Source organism: Alternaria ethzedia, assembly GCF_023757985.1.
Source record: "Alternaria ethzedia strain BMP 0044 chromosome Unknown scaffold_1, whole genome shotgun sequence".
NCBI classification, from domain to species: Eukaryota; Fungi; Ascomycota; class Dothideomycetes; order Pleosporales; family Pleosporaceae; genus Alternaria; species Alternaria ethzedia.
The window spans coordinates 331,815-346,239 of NW_026056194.1; the positions used below are offsets into that span (position 1 = coordinate 331,815).

The window sequence follows — 14,425 nt, forward strand, 5'->3', positions numbered from 1 at the left end:
CTCTCCACCGATCCATATTTCGGTATGATTTCCCCTTGGCCCGGGTGGGAACGCTCAAGTGGGCACATTTTGTGTTATCGCAACTCCACACGAGCGCCGTGCAGATTACTTGCTTGGTATTTACTGTAGTACATAACCTACTACCTTCAAACCTTCGTACGAAGCGTTGTCCGAAGCCAGCCGCTACCGCCTTTTCCTCAACTCTATCACTTTGCCTTTCTTTTACGACACCTGCACATGATATTTCCCAATGCGGTTAAGAACTGTGGTAGCTTTTCTTGGGGCCTTCGTGGCTGCCGTTCATGCTCAGAACCCGCTTGAGGCTCTGGCGGCACACATGCCAAAGTGCGCTGTATGTGTTCTTATATGAAGACTGTAACTGAACTCTTGTCTGACATATCGTATAGCTGGCGTGTTTTATGGAAGAGCTTCCCAAGTCGACATGCGCCACAGACCTCACCTCGCAGTGCTTATGCACCAACACTGCCCTCAATCTTGCGGTAGCCGCCTGCTCCCAGAAGACATGTACGATCTATGAGCTTATGCGTGAGTATACCCTCGTAACGTACAGGCCGCATACTTGGATACTAATGCGTAGCAGAGACCAAGAATATCACCAGCACTGGTTGTGGAGTACCTATTCGTTACAAGGGTGACTCCTTCATGGCTATTGGCATAGCCGGAGCTGTTGTCGCTATATTAGCCTTCATCCTGAGGATGGCCGCTAGTATAGGCAAGAAGGGCCGCCAGGTATCATGGGATGACTTAACGATGTTTATTGTTGTCTTGATTGCTATACCTCCCGCGGTCTTTACCCATTTCTGTAAGACGATTTCGACGAATCCTTGGCCGCCAGTTTACTTACAACGTTACAGTGGTCAAAAACGGTCTTGGACGAGACATTTGGACACTCAAAGCTGACCAGATCACCAACGTCCTGTTCTACTACTTCCTGGGAGAAATCTTTTACGTGACTGGCCTTGGTGTCTCCAAGATCTCGATTCTCTTCTTCTACCTTCGCGTCTTTCCGGCCAAGAGCTTTCGAATCCTTACTTACAGCGTCATGGGCGTCTGTGGGGTCTACACCGTCGTATTCTTCGTCGTCACCCTCATGCAATGCCGGCCCATCAGCATGGCTTGGGATCAATGGGATGGACTTCACGAAGGCAGCTGCAACAACATCCATCTCCAAGGCTGGATCGCGGCCGCTATCAACATCTTCCTGGACGTCGTCGTGATGGCGCTCCCGATGAAGCATCTAGCAGCGTTGAACATGGGTATCAAGAAGAAGGTCATGGTCATGTCCATGTTTGGTGTCGGTATCTTCGTCGTCGTCATCTCGGTCATTCGCTTGGAATCCCTCATCCACTTCTCCAATACGCAGAATGTCACCTGGGATTACGTCGACGCCGGTCTATGGAGTCTTATCGAAATCGACGTTTCGATCGTCTGCGGATGCATGCCTGCTCACCGGCTATTGATCGCCAAGTTCTGGCCGAAGATACAGTCGACTATCGGAGCAAGCAAAGCCCTTTCGACCAAAGGTTCAAAGTTTAACAGTACCAACAACACGACCATCAGCTCTACGGCCCCCGAGAAGTCAGTCCGTCTCTCTATAAAACCGAAAGCAAAGGATGAGAACAACTTCATTCCATTGGACGACATGGACGACAACAGCGATCGAGCCATGTTGACGAAACGGGACACCGAACGAGACTCTAGGGGTTGGATCGTGGCAACACATGAGGTGGAAGTCACGCACAGGAATGCTTCGGTGGTCACAGAGAACGCCAATGATGGTAAGCCCCAGGACTGGAACAAGCCTCCTATGATGGGAAGAGAACATGTATGAGCCTTCATGGGCAATATTGGTGTTGTAGCCATTTGGCGTCGACACAAACGGAGTACAGGCGTCACAACCAAGGATATCCCATAGACCGTATCTTCAGAGAACTGTATAATGTACTATATCTTCTACACACCTTCGGTCTTCTCATCGCTCCCACATTTCGAGACATCATGTTCAGCGCCTCTCAACACCGCCGACATGGTGCCGTTGCGTACATGATGATTACATTTTCCAGTCACGGTGTACACTGTAGTCACGTCAGTAAGTGGCATCACTAGAGTCCAGGCTTGATCTGGACTCAGACTAAGCGCCGAACTCGGGCGTGAACGACAGTAGCGCGTGGATGCAATGGGTGGGATCGTCCACAGAGTGAAGCCAACAGGCCGTGCTGGGTTCAGAAGCTAGGACGCGGGGAAAGGAGCGTTAAGCCGCTCAGGGCCCACAATGCAACCACGACAGGGATTCTACCAAGGACAACCCTTCTCGAAGACCACTCGTACCAAGGGGGGATTCAACATCTGCGCGTCCCACTGAAAATGCCAAAATTTTCGCCACTTATCTCTTCCGACATCTTTGCTTCGGTGCTTCTCGAAGGCGTCAGGTGGGCCTTCGACATTACGTATGTACGTTCATCCGAAGGATCTCCGCCAAGGCATTTAACGATTACATTATCTGTCGTACTATGCTACCAAGCTTCAAGAAGAGCGATCAAAAAAAGTTAGTTATCAAAGTTATGTATGTTATATGCAAAAGCGCGGTTGGCGACAGCATCAACCTTGGAAGCGTTGAGGGAACCGGAGCGGACCGCAGGGGTAAACTCACAACCTTCGGCTTTCTAGATACAGATAAGCTTGGCCCCAGTTGGACGGGCCGTTTAATTAATCGGACCTTCACACTGCGTCTCCACTATTGGCGATCTGCCTGCTCTTTCCTCTTCTTTCGAGCCCTGGCATCGGGTGTAATTGTTTCAGACCACTTTTCGGGTATCGTCAGCCTTGCTCCTTTTCAACATCCCAAATCGACTGTGTTGGATCTTCTCGTCTAGTCCTCTTTCAGTCCTGTCCCTGGCATAAGTGGAGTCAGAACTCGGTGGCATTTACCGTGCCGCGGTCGTTCATGATCTTCCCCACGATTCTCCTGGGATTGTTTAATGATGATAGTCGTTGCTTCTCTGCCTGGGCAAGCAAAGTGGTTAGCTTGTCACTTTGCCAGAAATCCTCCGATGCAATCGAACGCTCAGCTATGCCACATCCGCATTCAGCAGTTCGTCCGCGTCTCACCGCCGGCTCATCTCCATGTGGCCTACGCTTACATGATGCTCGTAGACACCACCATCTAATTACTATTCCCTTGACTCTCTTTGGCTGTTCGTCTAACAGGTATCTTTTCGTACCATTCCGCTCGCTATGAAGTTCTCGTTCTCCATTCTCACCCTCCTTTCGGGCAACATTTTTGCCAATGCCTTTCCTTCTACTCTGCATCATAAGCACCTCGACGGCCTCACACCCGAAAAGCTGAATGCGGCTATTCGATCAGTGGAGGAGTACAAGCATGCCAAGAGACTTCTCGTTGATGTAAAGAAACCCATTGACATCACCGGCAAACACGCCTTCCAAGCTCCCAAGAGGAACGACCAGCGCGGACCGTGTCCTGGACTCAATGCTCTGGCTAACCATGGATACATTTCTCGCGATGGTGTCACCAGCTTCGTGGAAGTGGTGGCCGCCATCAACCAAGGTTCGTCTGATGCGTCTTAAACTAGACTGGCCAATTCTAACACGCGTGATATCCAGTGATGGGCATGGGCACAGAGCTGGCTCTCGTTCTCGGTATCATGGGTACTGTCTGGACAGGAAACCCACTATCGTTGGATCCTGGTTTCTCCATCGGTGGCCCCACTGCTGGCACGAACAACATCCTAGGAAACCTGCTTGGTCTTCTCGGTAAGTACTATCAATCCGACGTATTCCAGATGTTATCATGCTTACGCCCTCCCAGGTAAACCTCGAGGTCTTCAAGGTTCGCACAACTGGATCGAGTCGGACTCATCGCTCACGCGCGATGACCTTTACGTGACTGGTGATGCTTGGACAATGAACATGACGCTCTTCCGCGACTTCCACGATCGTGCCGATGAGAACGGTGTCCTCTCCATGGATCTGCTGGCCGACCAAGCTGCCCGCCGCTGGGAGTACAGCGTCGCCCACAACCCCAACTTCTATTATGGGCCCGTCACTGGTATGATTAGTCGTAACGCTGGCTACTTCTTCCTCGGTCGTCTGCTCTCGAACCACACAGCTGAGCACCCCGACGGTGTTCTTACCCAAGAGATCTTCCGCAAGTTCTTTGCCGTCTACGAGTGTGCAAACGGAACCATGGAGTATCGTAAGGGTCACGAGACAATCCCCGAGAACTGGTACCGAAAGCCGGTAGAGTACGGCCTGATTCCACTGAACTTGGACATCATTTCGTGGGTCGCAAAGCATCCAGTCCTTGGCAGGTACGTATCCAAAATCTTCCACCTTCAGTGTTGAGTGATAGGCTGACATCTTTTGATAGCATCGGCGGCAACACCGGCACCGTTAACTCCTTCACCGGCCTCGACCTGCACAATGTCACTGGCGGCGTCCTCAACGCAGCCTCCCTGCTTGAGAACAACAACCTCCTGTGCTTCGCGTTCGAATTGCTCAAGACTTTCCTGCCCAACTCCCTTTCTCCGCTGCTGTCGACCCTCGAAGTCCCGATCAGCTTGGTGACGGACACCCTGGCGTCGCCGCTGTTGAGCCTCGCGTGCCCAGCATGGAAGGACATGACCGAGGGTGGCGAGCCGCTATGGGACGGTATACAACACACTTTTGCTGGTGCACGCAAGGCGGGTTCAAGCCTCTAGTTCAAGCAGGGAATGGCCTGCAGAGTGCCGAATATCGCAGTAGTGACACAATTCTATTCTCTTCTCTTGTCTAATATAAGCTGTTAACGGGCTGAGCTCGCAAAATGTAGTTGAAAATGCGCAAGCGTGTTTATGTCGCAATGGACAGCTGCGCTCGCACGAATGCAAGGATTGCTGAGTGAAGACCGTACTCATCAACATTATGATCGATACCGACTTTTGCTTACTAGACTACGCTACCTATAGCTTGATGAGTAACTGAGGCAGCTGCTTAGGCCCGACAGGAACAGGTATGGGTGACTGTTGAGATCGTGACGCAGATTTCAGGGCAGAGCGTGAGGTGGTTGGGAGACGCGTTCGCGTCGCGCTGGCGAAAGCCTTACCGAATACGGGCTAGCTCCTCTATCATGAGCACCTGCATGAAAGTCACTCTCTTGCAGACATGAAAAGCCGGAACGTTTTGGACAGACGCGGATGATTATCTGCTGTGAAAAATGAAATGAATGTTCTACAATGCCTTACCATCAGGTCGAGGTAGTGGTGTTGAGGGACCATTGAGTGCTCACAACGGCTTTGTGCACGCCAGAAGCGCAGCGATCACGGATGAAAGTGCGCACTTTTGCAATGTCTCGTGTTTATCCTCGCGAGATAGTGATAAGCGTTCACGATGTTTGGAACGTTGAATAGCGCTGTACAAGGTTGCATTCCAGTGGTGATTTATTTTCCCTGCTCACGATAATCTAGGTACCTGACGTTCCCAAGGTCGCTTCATCAGTTCAGCTCCAGCTGTCAACCATATAGTATACCAATACCCCAGACATGAGTGATAAGACGCCTGAATTCGGCACAATCATGAAGCATGCGTTGGCATACGAAGAAGCCGTCGAAAAAGGACAACGCCTCTTAGCTCTAACAATCGCGGATATCACCGACGGTCCGCCTCAAAGTAAATTTCAGGACATCGATGACCTGGAAGTATGGGGTTGGTGTACTTTCACTCTTGCTAGCCCGAATCCCACTCCTGCTACGAACCTAGTACGAGCCCTAGGCCCTACCCTCAAGTCTTCTCCCACTACAGCGGGTATCCTTACCAATCACGACGAGACCGTTACGGTCGACGGTAAGACCTATCCAGCCACCATGGCGCATTTTCACAGCGTGATAGAACCCGAGGCCGGTATTTTGTTGGCAGAATGCAACACGACCCCGGAAGCAATGCTGAACCCATATAGGAATCTGGATCCAGCGACGTTGGTAGCCAAACTCCCAGAGCTGCGACATTGGTCCGATGTTGCTTTCTTGCAATGGAAGAATGTATGTACTAACTTTAGGTCTCGGTACAATATGCCAGAACTAAGACTTGTAGTAAGATACCAGGTTCTCAATGCGAACACACGAGCCATCTGTAGCATCATCCTTGCCTCTCTTCGTAAAAAACGACAGGAAACAGCTGAGCCAGGAATCTCAAATGACTCCTGGCTTCCGAGATGGCCAGGTATAGCTTTCCCAATAGAGTCTGAAGAGGCGATAGCGTTATGCGGCACACCCAATGGAAGTGGCGTACTGCATTTGCTCGCTCAGCATAAGGCGAAACTGGGCCACAAGACTATTCAAGAAGTATGCTTGTACTATGAAGATGAAGATGATAAGGGGTTGCGAGAAGTTCCGACTCTGATATTCCATGTCCAGGATGTTTGAGTAAAGCTAGGTAGCGAGGCCGTATGGGGGTCAAGTAGAGATGGATTACATTAAGACCTTTGTAAAAGCATCGCCTAGTCCCCTCTCCACAAGCCATTCCTCGATCGCCTTCATGTCACCTCTATTCGCTCTTTGGCCGCGTCGCTCACCGACTGTGTCGGTAATTTCAGTCATGTCTGGGAAGACTCGCTTTTCACATTGCTCGCGATGTCGCTCGCTGACTTTCTTGTGATGGGCCGGGATGTCGCCCCAGCTTTCCGTTTTGATGTACTTCATGTAATCATCGATATTTTGTGATCCGCCCTCGACGCACAGAATACCTGGCTTGCCAGCGTAAAGAAAGCCGGTCAATTGGTAAGAAGGAGCAAACTTGATGAAGTCGTCGCGTTTGGAGCGTGTGCTGATCGATGGAAAATAGAACCAAACCCTTACCAGCGGTCCAGCGTCCACAGCAGTGAGATCCGGGCCCAGTTCCGTCGTCTCAATTTCCGTCAGGTATTCGACTGCAGCTTCTCTGATGTACTCAATTTTACTGAGCAGGTCTTCGTCTTCTGGTATGTCCGACGTCAACCGCGACGTGGCGGCTTTGTTCATCCATTGCGGTTGCTGCACCCGAACCTTTACGGTCGGTGGGTCTAAAGGCGGCTTATCACCGCGAAACGCGAACGGTACCCCGATATCCAGACGCAATGTCCTTGAATTCGGCGACTCTTCGTTGTGCGTAGATACTGGCAGGTCAAGGATGACTGGGATGACCGGCGTATATTTGGCTGCAGATCTAGACCGAGCATCATCGGTATCGCGCAGGATATCTAGGATTCCCTGAGAGTTCTCGTCGAGTGTGATCTCGTCAGGGTACATTGCCAGCAAAAGCTCAACTTGGCCAATTTGAAGCTCTATCAGATCGGCTGGTAAGATCTGCCATTGTTGCATGTCTGTCATCATTGAACGATAGATAATGATAGAATTCCTGAAGGTCGGAAGTAGTCGGAGGGGGCTGCGAGATAGAGTGAAGTTTGATTCAGGTGTGACAGGCAAGAAGACGCGCACTAGCGGAAGAGCGAGGTCGGCGCCAATTTTCGGCTACCAGCCACACGGTGAGCCACAACCGCCACCCGCATGGGGATTGTCGAAAGAGAAATCAGCATCAAGCATTGCACGATGATAGTTCAATCCAGATTTTATTTTTGTTTTCAACATCAAAGCCTGACCCTTATGCAGGTGGAGATGCCTGAGCTTGTTAGCCTCAATTTCGTCTCGTGCTCTTTTCCCTCCACGTACCTGCCACATGTCGATTATCACACTCGACGTTCCGTTCCTTCTGAGGACGCCGACAGCAGCCACATCGTTCAACCACGCAGCAGTTCCGTTTGTGTCGGTTTCGAATTGTCCTCGCAACATCGTGGGGGCACCATCCGCAGCGGGTGGGAGTCCTATCGTCTGTACGTATATGAAGGTTCCGTCATCGGTCTGGATATTGTATCGGGCGTCTGGTCGGAAAGCGCCTTGCGCGTCCGTAAGGCGCCAGTCCGCGCCGAGATTGAGAACTTTGCCTTACAAGATGTGAGTGACATGACGTCATGATACACAAGAGCACGAGGCACGAGCTGTCGAAGACATGTCCCAGCCTTCTCTCATGATCTTTGAAACACGATGACATGTTTAGGCCAAGAGGACTACTCACCACTTATTCTTGGTCCCTTGAAAGTGCCTCCAACGATAGGGATGACGATGCGTTCTTGCCCGGTTGGAATAGAACCGAGCGAGAATCTTTCTCCCAGGAGCGCTTCCATGTGGTAAATTAGGGTCATCTGAGGTGGTTCTGGTGCGCTTTGTGCCATTGTGAAGGTAGTAACAGCAGCAAGTGCAGTGATTGGGGTGAAGAGTCGCATGGTGAAAGCAGTAGTAACGTTGCTAGATACTAGTTGGAAACTCTAAACGCAACGACATCATAGTCGCATAGCCAGAATATATACATGTGCTACAGTGCGGTGACAAGCTTCCATGCCGTCGCCAGGTACCGAAGATGACGTACAGCTTAAGTTCCGCGTTCCTGCAGCAACCCCGCAATCGGCAATTCCTCTAGATCTACCCCAAATCAAGATGCCGGCTCATTTTCCACCACATCCCATGGGGAAAATTGGTCCCTCGTCGCATCGCATTCACTCACTTCGTCATTGACTACCGCTACCGACGGGAAATACGTTGTCGCGCGCGAAGATGTCATAACACAAGAGCGGTCTGCTATTCTCTCGTACTAGCCCGTGCCCAAGTGTGCCATCCCTCTGCACCTGCCGATCAGCAATGCAATCGATACGTGGCCCACTGCATCAAGAAGACACGCCAACACCCGTATGAACGATAGAACGAGCATCAGGAAGGTCAATACCATGGCGCAATCGTTCGGCGCCCGACGTCTTCAGCTCTGTTGCGCAATCGCAAATCTACCGGCAGCCCTACCCGGTCGAGGCGGCTGGACACCACTGATCTTCGAAAGAATGCGCCGAGTTCCCAAGGTACGCTACCATGCTTCACCTCAGTCTCTCCATAGCTTGAGAAGCAGCTTGCCCGCTGGTTGGGTAACATAGCTGTAATGCACCTATCCAAAGAGGCGAGCACAAAATCTATGGGAAAAGATGAATACCTACCTAGGTGCCTCCCAACCTAGAAGTCCACGTTGCCTTGGAAGCTCGTTGACTTGATCGCAACCCAGTATTTCAGTTTGTACCTTGAATGAGGCGCGAGGCACATTCCCTCTCTACCCATGATGCCCCAGCTCCATGGCATCGACATTCACGCTTGCGGGCCATGAGCTGCTAACACGACACTCCAGGCTATATATGGTCGAAGCGGCACAAGTATGAGCATGCCTAATGGTTGCGAAACGATTGGACAGGCTCGCGCGCGAAAGCCAGAAGGTCCCATGATCACGAACAGGGCCCACCTTCAAGACGACTACCACCCACCTGTGTTATCTTTGTGGAGAATTTTCTTCACGACACGGCCTTCAATCGTGGCTCGAACGTCCAGCCAAGGCATCGTGGCCCACAAGCTGGACGGTGATCATTGCCCAGGCGTCAATGGGCTCAAATTCCAAACCGTGGCGACGTCCCTCAACATCACCCTAGGGTTGTTACGAAGCACAATCTTGTCCAAGAAAAAGATGAGCTATCGGGTTCTTCTCTCTATTGTCTCCCCGTGCAAGAAGGTAAGACGCCTCAAGCAAGTGACGCAACCTATAAATTTTCCCCGGCCGAATTTCCTTCACGATGTGGATATACCGCCGCGCCGGCCCGACCACATCTCGTAGAATGCTTAGACCATAGCATTTCGAATACAGTGGCTAGCGAATGTGACTTTCCCTTTGAAAGCAGCAAAATCAATCAAGGACGTTCTGTTCGAAGAAAAACCCGACTTCTTCGTTGTTCATGACTGACTGGCTGCATCGCTGTCTCAGTTTTGCCAGCGAGCTTTCACTCACCAACCAGACGGCATGCGTGAAGCAGACTGGTGTTTGTATCCATACGTAGCAGCGGTGAAGCTACTATCGCTAGCCACGGTATTGCTTCGGAGAGGGTATGGTTGAGTACTATTTTACTTCGTTGTGGACTAGGCCAACTCATGTGCGATATGAATAGGTATAAAAGCTACAGATTATGAATCAATTTACGATCATCTCTCCCGTCACCTTACAATACATTCCACAAGTACGCAGCAAAAGCAGCAAAAGCAGCAATGAGGCTCTCTTCTTTTATCACACCTGTCTGCCTCTTGGGCGTAGCAGCATCAGTCGAGATGACTCAGTACTCCACAGGATCTGGAGTCGAAGTCGGTTTTGAGTCCTTCGTCAAAGAGTACGATATCTCATGATTCTCCCGCAAACGGCAAGAATGACTAGAGCACTAACCCAAACTTGTAGGCTCTACGCCTCCGCGGAGGACCCGTCTGCTACAAGCACTTTTACCGATTTCTTCACACCCAACGGGCAGCTCATTGTTCTTGAGAACATCGCTACTGGCTCCGAAGAGATTGTCGCGCTGAAGGAGGAGCTTCTCCCCGTAGCTGGCAACAAGCTTTGGAACCATCTTCCTAACGTGACCACCGTTGATTCAGAAACAACCGCCGAGAAGACATACCAGGTGCTTGGTGTTATCGAGACGAGATACGATGGTGGAAACTGCTCTCAGGCCTAGTACGTTCCAAAACCACAACTGCGCGTGCATTATACTAGTCTGATGAAGGTATACTAACGATGCAACTCCCGCAGCTACTCGACCCGCTTTACCGTTACCAAGGACGCCAGCGGATTACCCCAGCTCACACCCCACAGTGGAAGCCTCGTCGCGTACGACGATTTCATCGTGAGCCCATCAAACACGCCGACCGATATAGCTTGTGGGGCTTAGTGCGAGCGCTGGGGGCACGGCCCAATGACTAAGACCTTTTTGCGATGTCGATTTGTACTCAAAAGACATGAACATATTGCTAGCGAAAGTAGAGCACGTCACGTATTTACTCTCATGTCATAGAATCACATTGATACTGTCTGCATTCAAGTAATTAAGGCGACTCTAGCGCCATTTTCGTACCAAGCTCGACTGAACCGATGAATGCCTACCCAGCGTGGTAATATCGACTGTACGCGTGTCAAGCTCACACTGGCTAGATTTATCACTACATCGCTGTACATGTAGACGTTGATAACAAGACAACCCGTCAACGCACAGCTGTCATTCCAACTCTCACAATGATTTGTATTCATAGCAGATATCATTCCATATTTACTAATCTATTCTTTCCCACCAGTAGCCCAAGCACCAAAAGTAAAGCAAGTCTCACAGACCATCCATGTCCTCCACAGACATGGTCAAGACGTCCGTACGCGACAAATATGTCGTACTCAAAGAGGCTCCGCAAGGCTTCCACGGTGGCAAACAGAACGTCGGTGTCTACGTTGTTAAGTATCGCCCTTTGAATGAAACATGCGTCGAAAAGCGCGTGACTGCGTACCAAAACGGTGTCCATTCGATCCACAGCGAGATTGCCACCATGGAACAATGCCGGAAGCATCCAAATATTGTATCAATCATGGGAAGCGACACAGCAGATCTTGATCACACGTATGGTTCAATATGGATGCAGCACTGCGAGCTCGGTTCCTTGGATGCGCTAATCATGCGGTACAAAGAACGCCAGATGCGTCTCCCAGACGAAGGTTTCTTTTGGAAAGTTTTCTGGGATATTTCACAGGCTCTCTGCTATCTTTGGACGGGTCAGGATTGCAAAAAGACACGCGATTACGCTATGCAGGGCCGACCAGTAGAGGGCCGCGTGCGTGGTTGGAACGCCATTCGTCATCGCGATCTAAAGCCAGCCAACATCTTGTTGACATGGTCTAGCACTCTAGCTGGCGACACGATGAATAGCTACCCGACCGTAGTACTCTGCGACTTTGGCTGCAGTGTAAAGTCTACGGATATTAGTTTGAAAAACCAAGCCGCAAAGCTACTCGATTGGGTCGACGTCGCTTTCGAGCCTCCGGAGTCTACCTACAGCGAAAGAGGAGACATCTATGCGCTTGGTCTGATTTTGCTCTGCCTGGGACAGATGCGACAGCGTCCTAACATGGATGTTCTCGATCCAGAGTGCGATCCATTAGGATACTCTAATTACTTCCAGTTGGAACTGGGATCGCTAGTTGGAGAATGCTTGGAGCCTGATCCAAGTGACCGACCGAAACAAGAAATTTTACCTGTGGTGGTTTGGGAGGGCTACCAGGAATGGCGCTCATACAGTGGTGGCGACGGTAAACCACTACCAAAATGGGCGTTTGAGTAGATTCACGTATGTGATAGAGGCTCTCGGCATTTGGGTTGAATATGTAGGATTGTGAACAGAAGTGAATATGTACAAATTTATGAAGTCAACAATAGCGAACATGGACTTAATTGCCAGCAAGTTTCGTAATCGGTGGTGTGTTCGGGTAGAAGCTCGCCGGCATCGTAGGAATGGGAATCGGACTGGCTGTACCGAACGCAGTCTGGAGGTTCTCTTTCATAGTGGGTGCAGAGTAATCAGTGGGTGCGGCAGTCTGAGTGCTGGTAGTTGCTGGATAAGCGCCCCCACTTCCCTTCTTCAAGCAAAATCCGCTACCGTAACCGTTCTGGCATTGATAGATGTTGTTGCTGCCTTTCTCAGTCCACATAGCCAGATCCTCAATGGTGATGTCTGTGCAAGGCGCCTTTTCTGCGCAAACGACTTTGACAGGCCCGCGGTTCAGGCCGTATTCGACTGTTCCCTTCCAATTTTTAAATGTCATGTTGCTCAACTGCACGCCATTGCCAGCAATAGCGCTCATCGAGGCCCACTTTTGGTCGATGTCTAGAGACCAGGCATTGCCGTGACCGATGAAGTTCTCGAAAACAACATCTTCGACGTAGCCGCTGCCACCATTGGACTTTACCATCATCATCTGGTTAGATTTCCAGGTGTAGATGTTCTTGTAGACAACGGACGAGATGGCGGTGTCAGCGCCGAGAGAGCCCATGGCGCAGCCGCCACTCCAGTTACAATAGATGTTCTCGATCAGGACATTTTTGGAAGGCGATTTTACAGTGACGCACTCGTCTTTGTTAGTCACCATGATGTCGTGTACCCAGCAGTTGGTACAGGTAACATCGACACCGTCGAGACCACCCCAGTCGCCTCCGCGGATCGCCATATTGTAGGCTTCACCGTTCGTGCAATTGTTGATCACGAAGTGGAACATGGGTGCGTCGACAAGAATGATGTCGTGGATTCCGAAGTTGGTAGATTTCTCAATGCGAAGAAGACGGGCGCCATTTCGCTTGCCGTTCTTGTGGTCCTGGTAACCATTGCCTGCAACTGTGGTCAGCACTGTGACGGAACATGACCGATCTTAGATTGGCGTACCTTGAATAGCGCCCTTGCCAGTGCTGCTGAACATCTCGAAGTCGTTGGCATTCCTGACAAACAGCATATTTCCAGCTTCGGTACCCGTACGGTAGATGGTGCCGTCAAGCTGCAGCGCCCACGCCTTGCCACCCTCGAACGTGACCCAGGTGTTCAAAGCATAGTCTCCGGAAGGAACGACGACAGTGCCACCTGCCTTGCAAGCAGTGAATGCCTTGAGAAGGGCTGGTCCAAGATCTGTGGACTTATCCGCTTTCGCGCCATAATCCATAACGTTGCAGCTCTTCTTGGCCGTTTTGGCCGCGTGAGTGGTTAAAGGCCCGACCTTGCCCGACAGCTGTGCGAGTGCCGGTGCAATAGCAGCCGCCGCAAGCAGAAATTGCGAAAAATGCATCGTGAATGAAAGACCTGCTCAACAGGAACGAATGACTGGAGTGAAAACGAGCGACAACGAAAACAGGACTGAAGAGTGAGAGAATTGGAGCCTGAGAGTAGAGTGGGATATACGTGGATGGTGAGGCTAGGCACGAAGGCCATCTGCAAATCCTAGCACAGATCGATGCCAATCTCATGTCCCTGGTGGGCCCGCAGAAATGATAGCGCCCCTATGTTGCACCCCCGGAAAATCCAAAGGCTGCGACGAGAAGCACCACGCTGCCGCTATGTTTACTGATCTAGCAGACCGTGTTCGCCATGGGAGTACGTTCATCCCCCGTGGAAGGCAGATAAATTGTCCGAAATTCCCAAAAGCATGCTAGAGCGCGCGTCAGCTCATCTATCGCGAACAAGCCTGAAGCAAGCGAGCCGACGACCGTCATGTCGGTAATGCTTGTCGTAATGCTTAGTATAAACGTGTTTCAACGTGTGCGCCTCGAACTTCGGTGGCGCAGGCCTTGAGGCCGCTTTGCCTGATTGATTGATGGATTACTATCTGTTGGGTGTTCGTGGAGATGAACAGGTGCGGGACGAAGCCGATGTCGTGAGCTAGGAAGGGATTCGTGGAAACACGGGTTCGCAACTTATGAAGGAGTAACGTGCGCCGAGGCCACTTGATG

General features: G+C 50.9%; 6 protein-coding genes across 6 annotated transcripts; 4 read left to right on the plus strand and 2 right to left on the minus strand.

The window, feature by feature from the left end:
* Window positions 1-337: 337 nt before the first annotated feature.
* J4E87_000114 (uncharacterized protein) lies at window positions 338-1,852 on the plus strand (the record flags this gene model as incomplete). The annotated part of the gene is made up of 3 exons (XM_049371773.1): window positions 338-345; window positions 621-823; window positions 876-1,852. The coding sequence occupies 3 exons, from the start codon at window positions 338-340 to the stop codon at window positions 1,850-1,852; spliced, it is 1,188 nt and encodes a 395-aa protein (XP_049237907.1).
* Window positions 1,853-3,164: 1,312 nt separating this feature from the next.
* On the plus strand, window positions 3,165-4,739 carry J4E87_000115 (uncharacterized protein; the record flags this gene model as incomplete). The annotated part of the gene is made up of 5 exons (XM_049371774.1): window positions 3,165-3,170; window positions 3,229-3,586; window positions 3,643-3,792; window positions 3,848-4,349; window positions 4,409-4,739. 5 exons carry the CDS (start codon window positions 3,165-3,167, stop codon window positions 4,737-4,739), a joined length of 1,347 nt encoding a protein of 448 aa, XP_049237908.1.
* A 1,743-nt stretch (window positions 4,740-6,482) lies between these two features.
* J4E87_000116 (uncharacterized protein) lies at window positions 6,483-8,278 on the minus strand (the record flags this gene model as incomplete). The annotated part of the gene is made up of 3 exons (XM_049371775.1): window positions 6,483-7,355; window positions 7,719-7,990; window positions 8,122-8,278. The coding sequence occupies 3 exons, from the start codon at window positions 8,276-8,278 to the stop codon at window positions 6,483-6,485; spliced, it is 1,302 nt and encodes a 433-aa protein (XP_049237909.1).
* Window positions 8,279-10,232: 1,954 nt separating this feature from the next.
* Window positions 10,233-10,843, plus strand: J4E87_000117 (uncharacterized protein; the record flags this gene model as incomplete). Its single annotated transcript, XM_049371776.1, has 3 exons — window positions 10,233-10,291; window positions 10,357-10,629; window positions 10,705-10,843. 3 exons carry the CDS (start codon window positions 10,233-10,235, stop codon window positions 10,841-10,843), a joined length of 471 nt encoding a protein of 156 aa, XP_049237910.1.
* A 442-nt stretch (window positions 10,844-11,285) lies between these two features.
* J4E87_000118 (uncharacterized protein) lies at window positions 11,286-12,275 on the plus strand (the record flags this gene model as incomplete). Its single annotated transcript, XM_049371777.1, has 1 exon — window positions 11,286-12,275. One exon carries the CDS (start codon window positions 11,286-11,288, stop codon window positions 12,273-12,275), a length of 990 nt encoding a protein of 329 aa, XP_049237911.1.
* A 106-nt stretch (window positions 12,276-12,381) lies between these two features.
* J4E87_000119 (uncharacterized protein) lies at window positions 12,382-13,764 on the minus strand (the record flags this gene model as incomplete). The annotated part of the gene is made up of 2 exons (XM_049371778.1): window positions 12,382-13,316; window positions 13,371-13,764. 2 exons carry the CDS (start codon window positions 13,762-13,764, stop codon window positions 12,382-12,384), a joined length of 1,329 nt encoding a protein of 442 aa, XP_049237912.1.
* Window positions 13,765-14,425: the final 661 nt, after the last annotated feature.